The sequence below is a fragment of the Pelophylax lessonae genome, assembly GCF_965119305.1.
Source record: "Pelophylax lessonae genome assembly, chromosome: 5".
In the NCBI taxonomy this organism is placed as follows: domain Eukaryota; kingdom Metazoa; phylum Chordata; class Amphibia; order Anura; family Ranidae; genus Pelophylax; species Pelophylax lessonae.
The window spans coordinates 235637564-235652267 of NC_138772.1; the positions used below are offsets into that span (position 1 = coordinate 235637564).

At 45.3% G+C, this 14704-nt stretch overlaps 1 protein-coding gene across 3 annotated transcripts in view; it reads right to left on the minus strand.

Moving 5' to 3' along the window:
- TRIO (trio Rho guanine nucleotide exchange factor) overlaps positions 1 to 14704 on the minus strand; it is an 855771-nt gene that overhangs the window by 604731 nt on the left and 236336 nt on the right. For all 3 annotated transcript variants that reach the window (XM_082259530.1, XM_082259529.1, XM_082259531.1), the window contains exons 15-16: positions 13847 to 14013; positions 7419 to 7538 (exon numbers count right to left, since the gene is read on the minus strand). In XM_082259530.1, the coding sequence (XP_082115656.1) occupies positions 7419 to 7538; positions 13847 to 14013 (287 nt within the window). The remainder of the gene's footprint in view (positions 1 to 7418; positions 7539 to 13846; positions 14014 to 14704) is intronic.

Below are 14704 nucleotides of genomic sequence, written 5' to 3' on the forward strand. Positions count from 1 at the left end.
ACCTGGATATGTTTATTTGTGAACCATTCCATTGTAGATTTTGTTTTATGTTTTGGATCATTGTCTTGTTGGAAGACAAATCTCCGTCCCAGTCTCAGGTCTTTTGCAGACTCCATCAGGTTTTCTTCCAGAATGGTCCTGTATTTGGCTCCATCCATCTTCCCATCAATTGTAACCATCTTCCCTGTCCCTGCTGAAGAAAAGCTGGCCCAAACCATGATGCTGCCACCACCATGTTTGACAGTGGTGATGGTGTGTTTAGGGTGATGAGCTGTGTTGCTTTTACGCCAAACATAACGTTTTGCATTGTTGCCAAAAAGTTTGATTTTGGTTTCATCTGACCAGAGCACCTTCTTCCACATGTTTGGTGTGTCTCCCAGGTGGCTTGTGGCAAACTTTAACCACTTGCCGACCGAGTACGGTAATAGTACTGCGGCAAAGTGGTTCGTTATCGTCTGACGACGTAGTATTAACGTCGTCAGACACTCCCCCTTCTGGGCGGCGCTTGCGCGCCGCCGGAGGCTCGCTCCCGCTGTTTTCATTCACAGCGGGAGTCGGGCCAGGGGAGGAGCAGCGGCGATCGCCGCTGCTCTGCCCCGATCGCCGGGGATCTAGTGTGGAGATCCGCCCGCTGTGTGTAAACACAGCGGGCGGATCTCCATAGTGACAGGGAGTGACAGATCGGACTGTTCAGCATAGCTGGACATCCGATCTGTCCATGACTCACACAGTCACCTCCCCCCCTACACGTCAGTAAGCACCAGGCATACATTAACCCCTCCCTCTCAAATAAAATTAACCCCTTCCCTGCCAGTGTCATTTTTACAGTAACAGTGCATATATATAGCACTGATTACTGCAGTAATGTCACTGGTAACCCCAAAAGTGTCAAAAATGTCAGTCAAGGGTCCGATCTGTCCGCCGCAATGTCGCAGTCCCACAAAAAAAATCGCAGATCGCCGCCATTACGCGTTAAAAAAAAAAACACCAAAAATGACAGAAATCTTTCCCTTTGTTAGTAAACGCAATAACTTTTGCGCAAACCAATCAAAATACGCTTATTGTGATTTTTTTTACCAAACATAGGTAGCAGAAAACAAATTGGCCAAAAATTTTTTAAAAAATTGGTTTTTACATCTTTTTTGGGGGGAATTTCATATAAAAAAATGTTAAAAATATTGTTATTTTTTCAAAATAAACGCTCTTTTTTTGTTTATAGCGCAAAAAGTAAAAATCGCACAGGTGATCAAATACCACCAAAAGAAAGCTCTGTTTGTGGGAAAAAAAGGACGTAAATTTCGTTTGGGTACGGCGTCGCACGACCGCGCAATTGTCAGTTGAAGTCGCACAGCGCCGAATCGCAAAAAGTGGCCTGGACGGAAGACAGCAAAATCCTCCGGTGGTAAAGTGGTTAAACAACACTTTTTATGGATATCTTTAAGAAATGGCTTTCTTCTTGCCACTCTTCCATAAAGGCCAGATTTGTGCAGTATACGACTGATTGTTGTCCTATGTACAGGGTCTCCCACCTCAGCTGTAGATCTCTGCAGTTACATAGTTACATAGTAGGTGAGGTTGAATAAAGACAATAGTCCATCCAGTTCAACCTGTGTAGGTGTGTGTGACTGTAATCATCTAACATAGCCCTCAATCTCCTGATCCTTGAGATGTAAGTCTAAGAGTCTTTTGAAAGTCACCATACTACCCGCAGAAACCACCTCTTGTGGTAGACAATTCCACAATCTTGTAGCCCTAACAGTAAAGAACCCCCCACGTTGCCTGAGGTTAAAACGCTTCTCCTCTAATCGCATTGTATGTCCTCGAGTCCTCATGCAATTCCTTCGAATGAACAGCTTTTCTTCTAAGCTGAGATCCCCATTAAGATATTTATAAATTGCTATCATGTCCCCTCTCAGACGTCTTTTCTCCAGGGAAAATAAATCGAGCGATTGCAGCCGCTCTTCATAGGTAAGGTCCTCCAACCCCCTAATCAGTTTAGTTGCCCTTCTCTGGACTTTCTCCAGCTCCAACACATCCCTCCTGAGGACTGGCGACCAGAACTGGACAGAATACTCCAGATGCGGTCGGACCAGAGTTTTATAAAGTGGAAGGATTATAGTCCTATCTCTGGAATACATCCCTTTCTTTATGCATGCTAATATTCTGTTGGCTTTGGAAGCTGCCGCTTGGCATTGCATGCTGTTGCCTAATCTATCATCAACTAAGACTCCCAGATCTTTCTCCATTTTTGATTCCCCCAAGGGTTCCCCTCCTAACGTGTATTGTGCTTTTATGTTTTTGGTCCCCAAGTGCAAAACCTTACACTTCTCCACATTAAACCTCATTTGCCATGTCGTTGCCCACTCCGTAATTTTGTCCAGGTCATTCTGTAGGATATCTGCTTCATGCTGTGCAGTTATTGCCCTGGCCAATTTTGTGTCATCTGCAAAAACTGATAACGAACTACTGATCCCTTCCTCAATGCTGTTTATGAATAAATTGAACAAGGTTGGTCCCAGGACTGAGCCCTGGGGCACCCCACTTACTACCTCAGACCAGTCTGAGTATGCGCTGTTTATTACTACCCTTTGGACACGGCCTTTTAGCCAATTCCGTATCCAAGAGCAAACCCTGCTGTCGATACCTGCAGACCTTATTTTATAAATTAAGCGCTTGTGGGGAACTGTATCAAACGCCTTAGCGAAATCCAAGTACACCACATCCACTGGTCTCCCCCTATCTAGCTCACAGCTCACTTCCTCGTAGAATGCTAAGAGATTGGTTTGACAAGATCGCCCATTTGTAAACCCGTGCTGGTTACTACTGATGATGTTGTTGTCTTTAGCATACTCTACGATATAGTCCCTTATCATCCCCTCCAAAAGTTTACATATTATTGATGTCAGACTGACAGGCCTATAATTTCCCGGGATATGTCTCTGGCCCTTTTTGAATATCGGAATCACGTTAGCCTTCCTCCAATCCCCTGGTACATCTCCTGTCCTAATACTGTCAGCAAAGATCAGGAACAGTGGTCTAGATATAACCATACTGAGTTCCTTGAGCACTCTCGGATGTACGCCATCCGGGCCTGGTGATTTGTTTGTGTTAAGTTTAACCAGTCTTTCCCTGATTTCCCCCTCTGTTAGCCATAGTGGCAAGTCCTGTGTATTACTACTAACCATACAGTCATGGTCATTGTACCCTTCCTTTTCCTGCGTAAAGACTGACGAGAAAAAAGAATTCAGCACGGTTGCTTTTTCAGTGTCCTCTGTAACCATCCTCCCATCATCGCTAATTATGTGTGCAATATGCTCTGCCCTAGTTTTTTTGCTGTTGATATATTTAAAGAATTTCTTTGGGTTTTTTTTACTATCCTCCGCTATTTGTCTCTCAAAGTTGATTTTAGCCATCTTGATTTCGTGTTTACACTTCTTATCTTCCTCCTTGTATTGCTGGAAGGCCGATACGGTGCCCTCTGATTTATATTTCTTGAAGGCCAATTTTTTTCCCCTAATAAGTTTTTTAACGCTACGGTTTAGCCAGCCAGGTTTGGCTTTGTCTCTTCTAAATTTATTTCCCATAGGAATGCACTGCAAGATGCCTTTGTTTAATATATTCCTAAAGCATTCCCATTTTTCCTCTGTGGTCAGTGATGCCAGGGTTTGGTCCCAGTTTACCCTTTCCATCAATGAGTACAATTTTGGAAAGTCTGCCCTTCTGAAGTTTAGGGTTCTTATGTTCCCCACTTGCCTTTTTATATTGTTATTTATACTAAATGTGATCATCCTGTGATCGCTAGAGCCCAGGTTGTCCTGGACTCCTACCTCCGAGATTATGTCTGGGTCATTAGTGATCAATAGATCCAGGATAGCATTCTCTCTAGTAGGGGAATCCAACAACTGCGACATGTAGTTATCCTGTAAGGTTTCCGTGAATAGCCGGGCCTTATGCGAGTGTGCAGTCCCCTCTTCCCAGTCAATGTCGGGATAATTGAAGTCCCCCAATATGATGACTGATCCTAGTTTTGCCGCTTTACCTATTAGTGCTAAAAATTCCAGCTCTACCTCCTCCCCTTGGTTAGGTGGCCTATAGCAAACCCCCACAACTACTTTTCCCTTATCTTCTTCCCTATCGAGTTCAACCCACACAGATTCTAAATCCATGCTCATCCCATCCGTAATGTCACTCCTTTCTAGCACCTTTATATTGTTCTTGACATAGAGACATACCCCTCCCCCTCTTTTACCAACCCTGTCCTTCCGGTACACCGAATACCCTTGGATATTGGCCAGCCAGTCATGTGAGGGGTCGAACCAAGTCTCCGTTATTCCCACAAGGTCTATGTCCTCCTCATGTACTAACATTTCCAACTCATCCATTTTATTAGCTAGGCTCCTGGCATTAGCATATACCCCTCTTAGTTTTACGGAAGTTAAACGTGATTGGCGGTTTGGTTTATTTCTGTTTGGTCTGCTGTTCTCCCGCACAGACCCGCCAATTGATGTTGTTGACCTACTGTCGCTATTGACAGTTCATCCAGAGTGATCATGGGTCTCTTGGCTGCATCTCTGATCAGTCTTCTCCTTGTATGAGCTGAAAGTTTAGAGGGACGGCCAGGTCTTCGTAGATTTGCAGTGGTCTGATACTCCTTCCATTTCAATATTATCGCTTGCACAGTGCTCCTTGGGATGTATAAAGCTTGGGAAATCTTTTTGTATCCAAATCCGGCTTTAAACTTCTCCACAACAGTATCTCGGACCTGCCTGGTGCGTTCCTTGTTCTTCATCATGCTCTCTGCGCTTTAAACGGACCTCTGAGACTATCACAGTGCAGGTGCATTTATAGGGAGACTTGATTACACACAGGCTGATTCTATTTATCATCATTAGTCATTTAGGTCAACATTGGATCATTCAGAGATCCTCACTGAACTTCTGGAGAGAGTTTGCTGCACTGAAATTAAAGGGGCTGAATAATTTTGCACGCCCAATTTTTCCGTTTTTTATTTGTTAAAGTTTGAAATATCCAATAAATTTCGTTCCACTTCATGATTGTGTCCCACTTGTTATTGATTCTTCACAAAAAAATTAAAGTTTTATATCTTTATGTTTGAAGCCTGAAATGTGGCAAAAGGTCGCAAAGTTCAAGGGGGCTGAATACTTTCGCAAGGCACTGTATTTTCCATATCCCTTGTAACGATTCGGGGCAATTAGTCTCAAGTGGTGCATGCGATTTGAAGAAGTAGTGTCAGTCCAGACTGCGTTTTTTTTTAAGGGCAAGGCAGCCCATTTTTTATTTGAAGAGTGGAAAATTCACAAAACCACAGTAATTTCCCTCACAGGGGGTTCCATCATTACTCTATATGGTTATATCAGCCTCCTGGCTTACTCACATGCCACACGGCTGCTTCAGGCCTAAGGTCTGATCCTCAGATCAACACAAGTATCCTTTGGCCAAGCTCCCTTGGGATCAGCTTCATACTATGCTGTTGCGGAATACATCTGCCTAATGCAGACCTGTATGCTCTGGCTGCCAACTGCGGCCTCTCTCTCTCTCTCAGGGAAGGTGGGAGCCCTCCTGACACCCATACACAGACCTCGTGTCTGTCAATTGGAGTCTGGCTGAGTGCTAACCCTGATAATAATATGAACCCAGCCCGTGCAATCAGCAGGCCTGTCTTTACCAAAACCAGGCATAGATTGCTAACACGCACAGTGACCCGGGGTTGCCTCACTGCACCTTGTACATTGTGTTCATTAACACATCTAAACGTTTTTTGAACTTATCTACACTCCCAAATTACATCACCAACTGTAGAAGAGAGTTCCACATCATTACCATTCCTAACAGTAAAGAACCCCATACGCAGTTTAGGATTGAACCGTTTCTCAACCAACTTCATTGTGTGGCAGCATGTCTTTTAAAAAAAAAAAAAAACAAGACCCAAGATAAAAAGTTCCCTCCCAATGCTGGTGTCCCATTTAAAGATTAGTATATTGCAATCATATCCCCTCTTAAGAATAAGTTTATTGTTTGTAGCTGTTCCTAATAACTAAGGTCCTCCAGCTTTTTTGTCCTCTTTCCTGAGGATTGGTAACAAGAACTAAATATAATATTCAATATGTGGTTGAACAAGAGTTCTGTAAAGTGGTAGAATTATAGTCTTAGCTCTTGAGTAAATACCCCCTTTAATATATGCTAATGGCCTGAAAGCCTTGCTTGCTACAGCTTTGGATCCATTGGAGCCCCCAAGGGCACCAGAATTAGCGTCTCCATTGGAAGATTCCCCCTTTATTACTGTTACTGTTCTGAGGACAGCAAAAAAAAAAAAAAAAAAATTGGGATTTTCTTTTACTTTCACTTTCAATGATAATAGTAAACAGGATAAATAGAGAGGGTGAATCTTCCTAACGGAGCAGAGGAATAAACACAAACCTAACAGGCGTTCTTATCCTTCTCTAATTTGTCAAAGACTTAAAAAAACAAAAAGGGTTGTACCTTAGAGCCGGTTCACACTACCGCGACCAGAAAGTTGCCCCAATGAAGGAGCGACTTTTTAGCGCGACTTTGAAGAGACTTTTGAAGAGACTTTTGAAGAGACTTAAATGATAGGCGACTTTGTCTGTGGGGAATGCCTGGATAATCTTTTTCTTCTTCCTGGAAAGTCTGATCACAGTCGCTTGAAAATAGATAAGGATCCGACTTAGAGGCGACTCCCACTGAAGTCTAGTCGGATAGAGGTCGCCTTGAAGTAGTACAGGAACCTTTTCTGAAGTCGGAGCGACTTCTGTAGTGCATATTAAGATGGCTCTCATTTATTTACATTGAATTTGTAATGACAAGCGACTTTAGGCGACTTGAGGTCGCTCAAGTCGTGTCCCAATTCGGAGTAGTGTGAACCGGGTCTAAAAGTGGTTGAAAACCTTCGTTTTTTTTTTTTTTTTTAAATAAAAGCAACAAACATGCCTATACTTACCTGCTATTTGTTTTGCACAGAGATACCCTGACCCTCTTCTTCTGGGGGGCCCCACCGGAGCTCCAGGCCCCCTCTCCACTTCATCAAGTGCCCCCATGGAAAGACAATTATTCCGGGGGCACATGTGCAGGGCCAATGGCTCCTGCTGCTATCAATCTGTTCAATTGATGCTGGAGCTGCTGTGCTTACGCACATCACTGGATCGGATTGGGCTCACAGAGGGAAAAGGGGATCGGATTGGGCTCGGGGGGGCTGCAGCACAGGTGATTTTTCACCTTAATGCAATGAATGCATTGAACCATTTTAAAGTTATACTTTTACTAAAACTTCAGACTGCGCTATCCAATAAAGAAAGAAATCATTGCAGAATGTCAATCATGAGAAACATACAAGCTGTGCCACAAGTGTTAAAATATTCCAAATGTTTAACCATTCTTACCTCTATTGCATGCTGGAATTGTTCATGCTCCCTTTGAAGTTGTTCGGCTTCCTGCAATGAGCTGGCTGTAATGAGCCCAGCATTTAGCATAGATTCTCCATTACGGATCCAACCAAGTACCTAGAAAAAGAGAGAAGACTGAAAGCTGAAAAAGTATCATTTACATAATATTAACTGCATAAATATATTGAAGTGCAATTTGAAGCACAACGGAAACCTAACTATAACATTTATAAAGCAACGAATGTGACATTAAAACATTCACTACGAGATTTCACTGTAGTATAAACATGCACCATGAATATTCACCTGCAGTGAATGTTTGGTGAATGTCAATCACTGCTTTTAAAATCTGCCGCCTATGTGTTCGTGTTTAAGTGTAGTTAGTCTGACCACTGCTCTCACATACAGCGCAGCAATCTGGGTTTCCAGAAATCTGACACACCCCCTTCCCAGGAATGCTGAAAAGGGAGCATGAGCATTGTTGACTGGAGTACTGAGGAAGGGGTGTGACAGACCACTGCACAGGGCAGCTTAGTACAGGTAAACATCAACTCATATTAGCAAAAAAAAAAAAAAAAAACAGGATTTTTTGTTGGGTCTTCAGGAACTAGGTAACTCCAGCGTAACTTGTCACTGCCCTGGACCTATAAAGCCCCCTGTAGCAAACTCCAAATGTTGCAAAATGTGCCAAGGAGGAGCCCTAAGGGAAAATTCAGTGCCTGGAGCGATTTTACAGGCCAGTCCCGCAACTCTGCATCTCCTGCATTATGCCCACATCCCCTGTATCTCCTGCACCATGGCCACAGCCCCTGCATCTCCTGCACCATGCCCACAGCCCTGCATCCCCTGCACCATGCCCACAGTCCTGCATCCCCTGCACCATGCCCCAGTCCTGCACCATGCCCACAGTCCTGAATCTCCTGCACCATGCTCACAGCCCTGCACCATGCCAACAGCCCTGCATCTCCTGCATTATGCCCACAGCCCCTGTATCTCCTGCACCATCTCCTGAGTATGATCCCAGTGGCATGCCCAGAACAAGGATCCAGAAGATGCTAGAAAGGGTTGCTATGTAGCAAGGTTGCAAGACGAATCAGAAAATAATTTCCCCCCCAAGTAGAGAGGAGATATCCATCACCTATGGATACAAGGAAAAAACTGAGGACTAAAGTGAGCAAGAGAGGTTATATGGGGGGTCTTAACAGTGCTGTTTGCCAGTGTCCAATAATATGAAGGTAGCAGCATATAACCCGGTTGTGCATGACTAAGCCTATGCCCTGTACAATCAAGAAAACTGAATGTTTTAAAAAGGAAAACATCCACTTCTCTACAGAAGAACTGTTCCATCACTTAAGGACACCAGCAACAAGTCTTACAAGGTGGTCAGGGTTTTATGGTGCTCTCTGTGCATGGCTCTTCCAAGTTTGTTTGCCAGTATCCAATTATCTAAAGGTAGCTCCATATACACCAATACGGGTCCTTTGTCCTGTACTGTGCATTTAAGAAAAAATGGATTTTTGTAAAATCTTACCGTAAAATCCTTTTCTCTTCGCTCATTCACAGACGTAGTCCTCGGTGATACACCACCTTCGGGTTATGTTGCCTCCACAGGAGCAGGACTAGACAGGAAATTAAAAAGCTCTGGCCACACCCTAGGGGCAGTCCCAGAGGGTATATCCTCTCTCTCTCTGCCTCAGCAAATCAGTTATGTGAAAAAGCAGTCTTTAGAGATTTTAACCCAACTCAAAAAAACAGAGGGGTGGGGACTACGTCTGTCAATGAGCTAAGAGAAAAGGATTTTACGGTAAGATTTTACAAAAAATCCATTTTTCTCTAGCGCTCATTGACAGACGTAGTCCTCGGTGATACACCACCTTCGGGACGTCCCAGAGCAGTATCACAACTGAGGGGTGGGAAAATGAAATCAAATCCCAATCTAGAAGGCCCAACCGGTGCCAACTAGAAGTTTACAATGCTCATCCTTAATGATGAGACTCAACAAAAGAGAGAAAAAATTTCTCTTTTTTTTTTTTTTTTTCAAACAGAAAAAAACCCTCGAGGTAGACCACCGGTCTCCTCAAATTGCGGCCTGCAAAACCTTGCGGCCAAATGAGGCATCCGCCGATGCCGTCACATCAATTTTATAGAATTTTGTAAAGGTATGTACCGACGACCAGGTGGCCGCCTTACATACCTGGACCACTGACGCCTGATGGCGAAAGGCCCAGGAAGTACTGAGCGCTCGAGTGGAGTGCGCCCTAACAGGGAACGGAGGACTCTGACCCTTAATAGAATAAGCCTGTACCACCGTTTGTCTAATCCATTTGGCAATGGTCGCGGCAGATGCAGGCAAACCCTTTCTGGGGCCATCCGTGATCACAAAAAGTGAATCCGTCTTACGGAATGATTCCGTAGCTTTCAGGTATACCCTGATTGCCCGAACCACATCTAAGGAATGCAACGCATGTTCCCGATGATGCTTGGGCTGAGGACACAAGGAAGGTAGTACAATATCTTCATTCAGATGAAAATCTGAAACCACCTTAGGAAGAAAAGATGGCTTAGGATGAAGTACTACCTTATCCCTATGAATCACTAGGTATGGGGACTGGCATGATAATGCAGCCAGTTCTGACACCCTGCGAGCAGAAGTAATAGCCACCAAGAAGGCCACCTTCTGGGATAAAGTAAGCAAGGGAATCTCCCTGATGTTTTCAAAGGGAGGTTTCTGTAGAACCGACAAAACCAAATTAAGATCCCAGGGCGGTAAGGGCGCGCGGACTGGAGGAGCCAGGTGCCGCACCCCCTGGATGAAATTCCGCACCAAGGATTTGGTAGCTAAAGGCTTCTGAAAGAAGATTGCTAATGCTGAAACTTGACCCTTGATGGTGCTCAAGGCTAGCTTCTGCTCAACCCCTTGTTGCAAAAAGGCCAATATTCGAGACACCGAATAGGTACGTGGAGGAAATCCTAAAGATTCGCACCACGCAATATAAGTCTTCCATGTGTGATAATAGACTTTGCTGGAAGTCGCTTTCCTTGCTTTAATAAGGGTAGGAATGACTGAAGTAGACAAACCTCTGTCCTTCAGTACTTGGGTCTCAATGGCCAGGCCATTAAAACCAGCGACTGTAAAGCACGAAGGTAAATTGGTCCTTGAGACCACAGACACTCCCTGAGACGAAGTTCCCACGGAACGTCTGCGACTAACATGTCCAAGTCGGCCAGGCCGGCTTGAGGAGGCCAGCCTAGAATTTCTAGGACCACTGGCGCTGATTGGATCTGAACCAGGCGTCCCTAGAGCTATCTGGCCCCGACCATCCAAGAAAGTCTGGTCGTTTTCTGTTCCCACACATTTATCAGATACCTGATAGTTGTCAGGAAAGGTGATCTTTTCTGGTTGAACCTCAGGGACCGAAGTCACCCGACTAGAGGCTACTTGGCCTATCTGGTCAACCAGATCCGATTCCTGTGAGGTATCGGGACTAATCTTAGGAAAAGGTAAAGGAAAAGATCTATTCAGGGAACGGTAACTACCGCTTCCTGTGGTACTTAAATGTTGGAAGGGAAGAATCGCACCGGTAGTAGTGGTTGATGCTCGATCTAATGTCCTGAATACCGGTGAAAACGTCCCCCCACCCTGAAACCGGGTGGGGGCGCACCTTCAGGCTGTGTACTCCTTTACTTCGGGTTTGGCTGGGTTGGTCCTCTGCTTGTCCGACCAGCCCTTCTTGAACCCTCCTGGAGGAGTCTTGCCTTTCCCGCTAGTACCAGCCGGGCGCCCTTTATGGGCGGTAAAGAAAGGTCCTCGCTTGTTGCGAGGTCCCTTAGCTTTTGCAGCCTGTGGCAAAAAAGTGCTCTTGCCCCCAGTGGCATCCTTAATGATTTCATCTAGGTTGGCCCCAAATAGACGATTCCCCTGAAAAGGGAGATTGGTCAAGGTCTTTTTGGAACCTAGGTCAGCTGACCAGCATTTTAACCACAGCACACGTCTGAGGATCACTGCCAACTTAGATGCATGCCCTAACAAGGGAGTAGTGTCCAAGGCTGCGTCACAGATAAACCGTAGCCCTTGTATGATCTGTTCCATCAAATCAGATGTCTCCTGGGGAATATCTTTTCCCCTAAGATCTAGGCGTACCATTTTCGCCCATTCCGTAAGTGTCTGGGAAACTAGACCAATAACAATTACTGGTCTAAATGCTGACCCTATCAGAGAGAAGATAGTGCGGGACTCTGCTTCTATCTTTCGATCCACCGGATCCTTAAAGGACGAAGTGTCCTCCACTGGGATAACCGTGGCTTTATTCAGCCTGGAAATAGGTGGATCCACCACTGGTGGTACCGTCCATTTCTTAATGATGGATTCCTCAAACGGATAGCGTCTAGCAATACGCTTGGAAATAGTAAAGGTACGTTTAGAATGCTCCCATTCTCCTTTAATCTGATTACCAAAACATTTAGGTACAGGAAAAGCCTTCGCCGTCTTGATGGGCTTATTAGTACCAAAAGGCATCTCTGTTTCAGTTGCCTCTGCCGGTAAAGCCTCAAGTTTTAAGGTTTCCTGCACTGCCACAACTAGTGCGTCCACCAATGCTTCTTCCTGAATTATAGCAAGAGAAGAAGCGTCCTCCTCACTGTCTGAGGGGGCTTTACCTGGGATAACAGGCCTTGCAGAGGAACCTGCAACTGCCGTGACCATCTCTGAATCTGAGTCAGAGGTGTCAGATGGTATAGGGGTAGGCGGGGGTCGCTTCCTTGACCCCCGTCCCTGACAGGCCGCCTCCACCCGAGCCACCATAGACTCTAAAATTGCTGTAAATGACTCTACACTCTGTGCACCGGCGGGTCCCGAGGCCCCCTCGAGGGAAACAGGTGGGGGAATATGTGTGGCAGGGTCCATGATAACTCCAGTTACTTCCTGGATAATATAATTCAAAAGTAAAGAAAAAAACTTTTTTTTTTTTTTCTTTCTGACCCCCAGCGCCACAAAAAGCCCCTTAGTGTTACCTGCTAGGGATCCCTATCGATCGAGAGAGAGAGATAGACCCCCAGGCTCACCACTTGATGCTCAGAGTTAAACTGCAACAGGTTACAGCGCTGTCTTGACAAACAGGAAGTCTTTTGGCTGGCTGCCCAGGAAGAAAGGAGGCGGCTCCGCCCCTCTGCACGCCTTCCGGCGCCTCCCCCAAGCTCCACGAGGTGTAGGATCACCTCAAACATGGCCGCCCCCATGCTGGAGACACGAGGCTACGCCAAAATGGCGGCTCGTGCGATCCAGCAAAAAAAATGGCGGCGGCCTGTACTGAATAGCGGTGTGCTGCAGGGCACACAACACTCTCTCTGCATGGGGATATGGCGTGGTTGGCGGTACCGGCCCTGGCGGACCGCATGGCCGTTCGGGAGGCCTGCTAATAGCTGGAGATCTGATTTGGAAGGCAGTCTACATGTCCGTGGCTTCTGACTGGTAGGTAGCTTATACTTAACCCATAAGATTCCCAGAATGCCACAGATTACATCTTTTAAACATGTATACAATAGATTGTTAGCTCCCAAACCAAGCCTCCTGGCTTTTTGCACACATAAAATCACACTCAAAGTAGGAGGATCTGTGACATGTTATAGGGTAGAAAGGACTCTTTCTTACCATACAGAGAGGGGCCCGCGTTCACCACAAAACCCGTCAGGGAAAAAGGGGGAACATACTACTCACCATACCGGAACCAGGCGGGCACCAACTCCTGACAGTACCCCTCTCCACCGGGGCGGGAGGGCTGTCGACCGATACGGACGCCGTGACTCATGGTCTTTGGCGTTTCAGCGAGACGTTTAACTCGCGGGTTCAGTCCTTTTAATGGGACTTTGTCGCGGCCGACCCAGCGCGGAGCTATGGCCTGCACGCGCTCGTAGGCTGAACTGGGGTGACCACCGGATCTCAACATCCAGCCCGTCGCCCAGTTCAGCTTTCTTGCTTGAAGATCTCACAGGAACACTGGAGAAAAAAAGCTGTCTAAAAAATCCTTTAAGAAAAAAATTCTTGCCAGGACCTAAGATCCCAGCAAGGTATCTAGGTCCTTACTCCTAACTAGACAGAAAATAACTGATTTGCTGAGGCAGAGAGAGAGAGGATATACCCTCTGGGACTGCCCCTAGGGTGTGGCCAGAGCTTTTTAATTTCCTGTCTAGTCCTGCTCCTGTGGAGGCAACATAACCCGAAGGTGGTGTATCACCGAGGACTACGTCTGTCAATGAGCGCTAGAGAAATCTTTTTATGTTGTAATTCACACAAGTGTTGGAAAAAGCAAGAATCAAAACCAGCACTGTCACTAGCAAAAGAATCAAAACTAGCACTGTGACTCGTCACTTGTAGAAGGAACAAGCAAAGAAGAAATAAAATGAAGCATTCATTCCCTTCCTTGGCATACCTGTTTAACTTCAGCTTGAAGATGACGAAGCTGAACACACTGTTCTAGGTGTTTTCGGTGCTGTTCAGCTGACAAGTCCAAATCCTGCTGTTTCTCATGGAGGAACTCAAGCAAATCTTGCACTCTTGTTGCCATATCCACATCTCTATCACAGAGAAGATCAACTCCTGGCAAAAGAAAAGAATAACTGAAGAGCTCATAAAGCATTTCATGTTAACACAACAAAAAGAAAAATTGCCAGTGTCCGTTGTATAACTAATTTTATTCAGATGGACATATAGTTATAATCACTATATTACATTGTGATAATCTTGTAAATAATGTCTAAGACAAGCGTAGATTCTAAATGATTGTTACATACATTAGCATTAAGTTTAAAAAAGGTCTGCTTAAGGAACTCCTTGACTAAAGATGCTTGAAATCTAATCTGCCCAATATCATTTTGAGCAGGGAATCACTGGGCTACAGTTGACCTGTAAAGGCATCCTCAAACCACATGATCTGAGACATGGCTTTCACAGACCAGGGAGGAGTATTTCAGCTGACTGCTACAGAATAAGAGTAACTCCACTTTTGTTAAAGTTCTGCCCCCAGAAAAAAAAAAAAAGTCAGCAGCTACACATACTGTAGCTGCTGACTTTTAATATTAGGACACTTACCTGTCCTGGAATCCAGCGATGTCGGCACCCCAGCCGATGTTTTCATCGGCTGCTGAGTGCTACCACCACCACTGCCGGGAAGGGAAACTTTTAAACGTGATTTCCCTTTGAGAGTATCTCACCAGAAGCTAAAATTTTTGCTTCAGGGGATGCCCAAAATCTGACTCGTATTTAAGTGCAGACTTCTGGCAAAATCAGT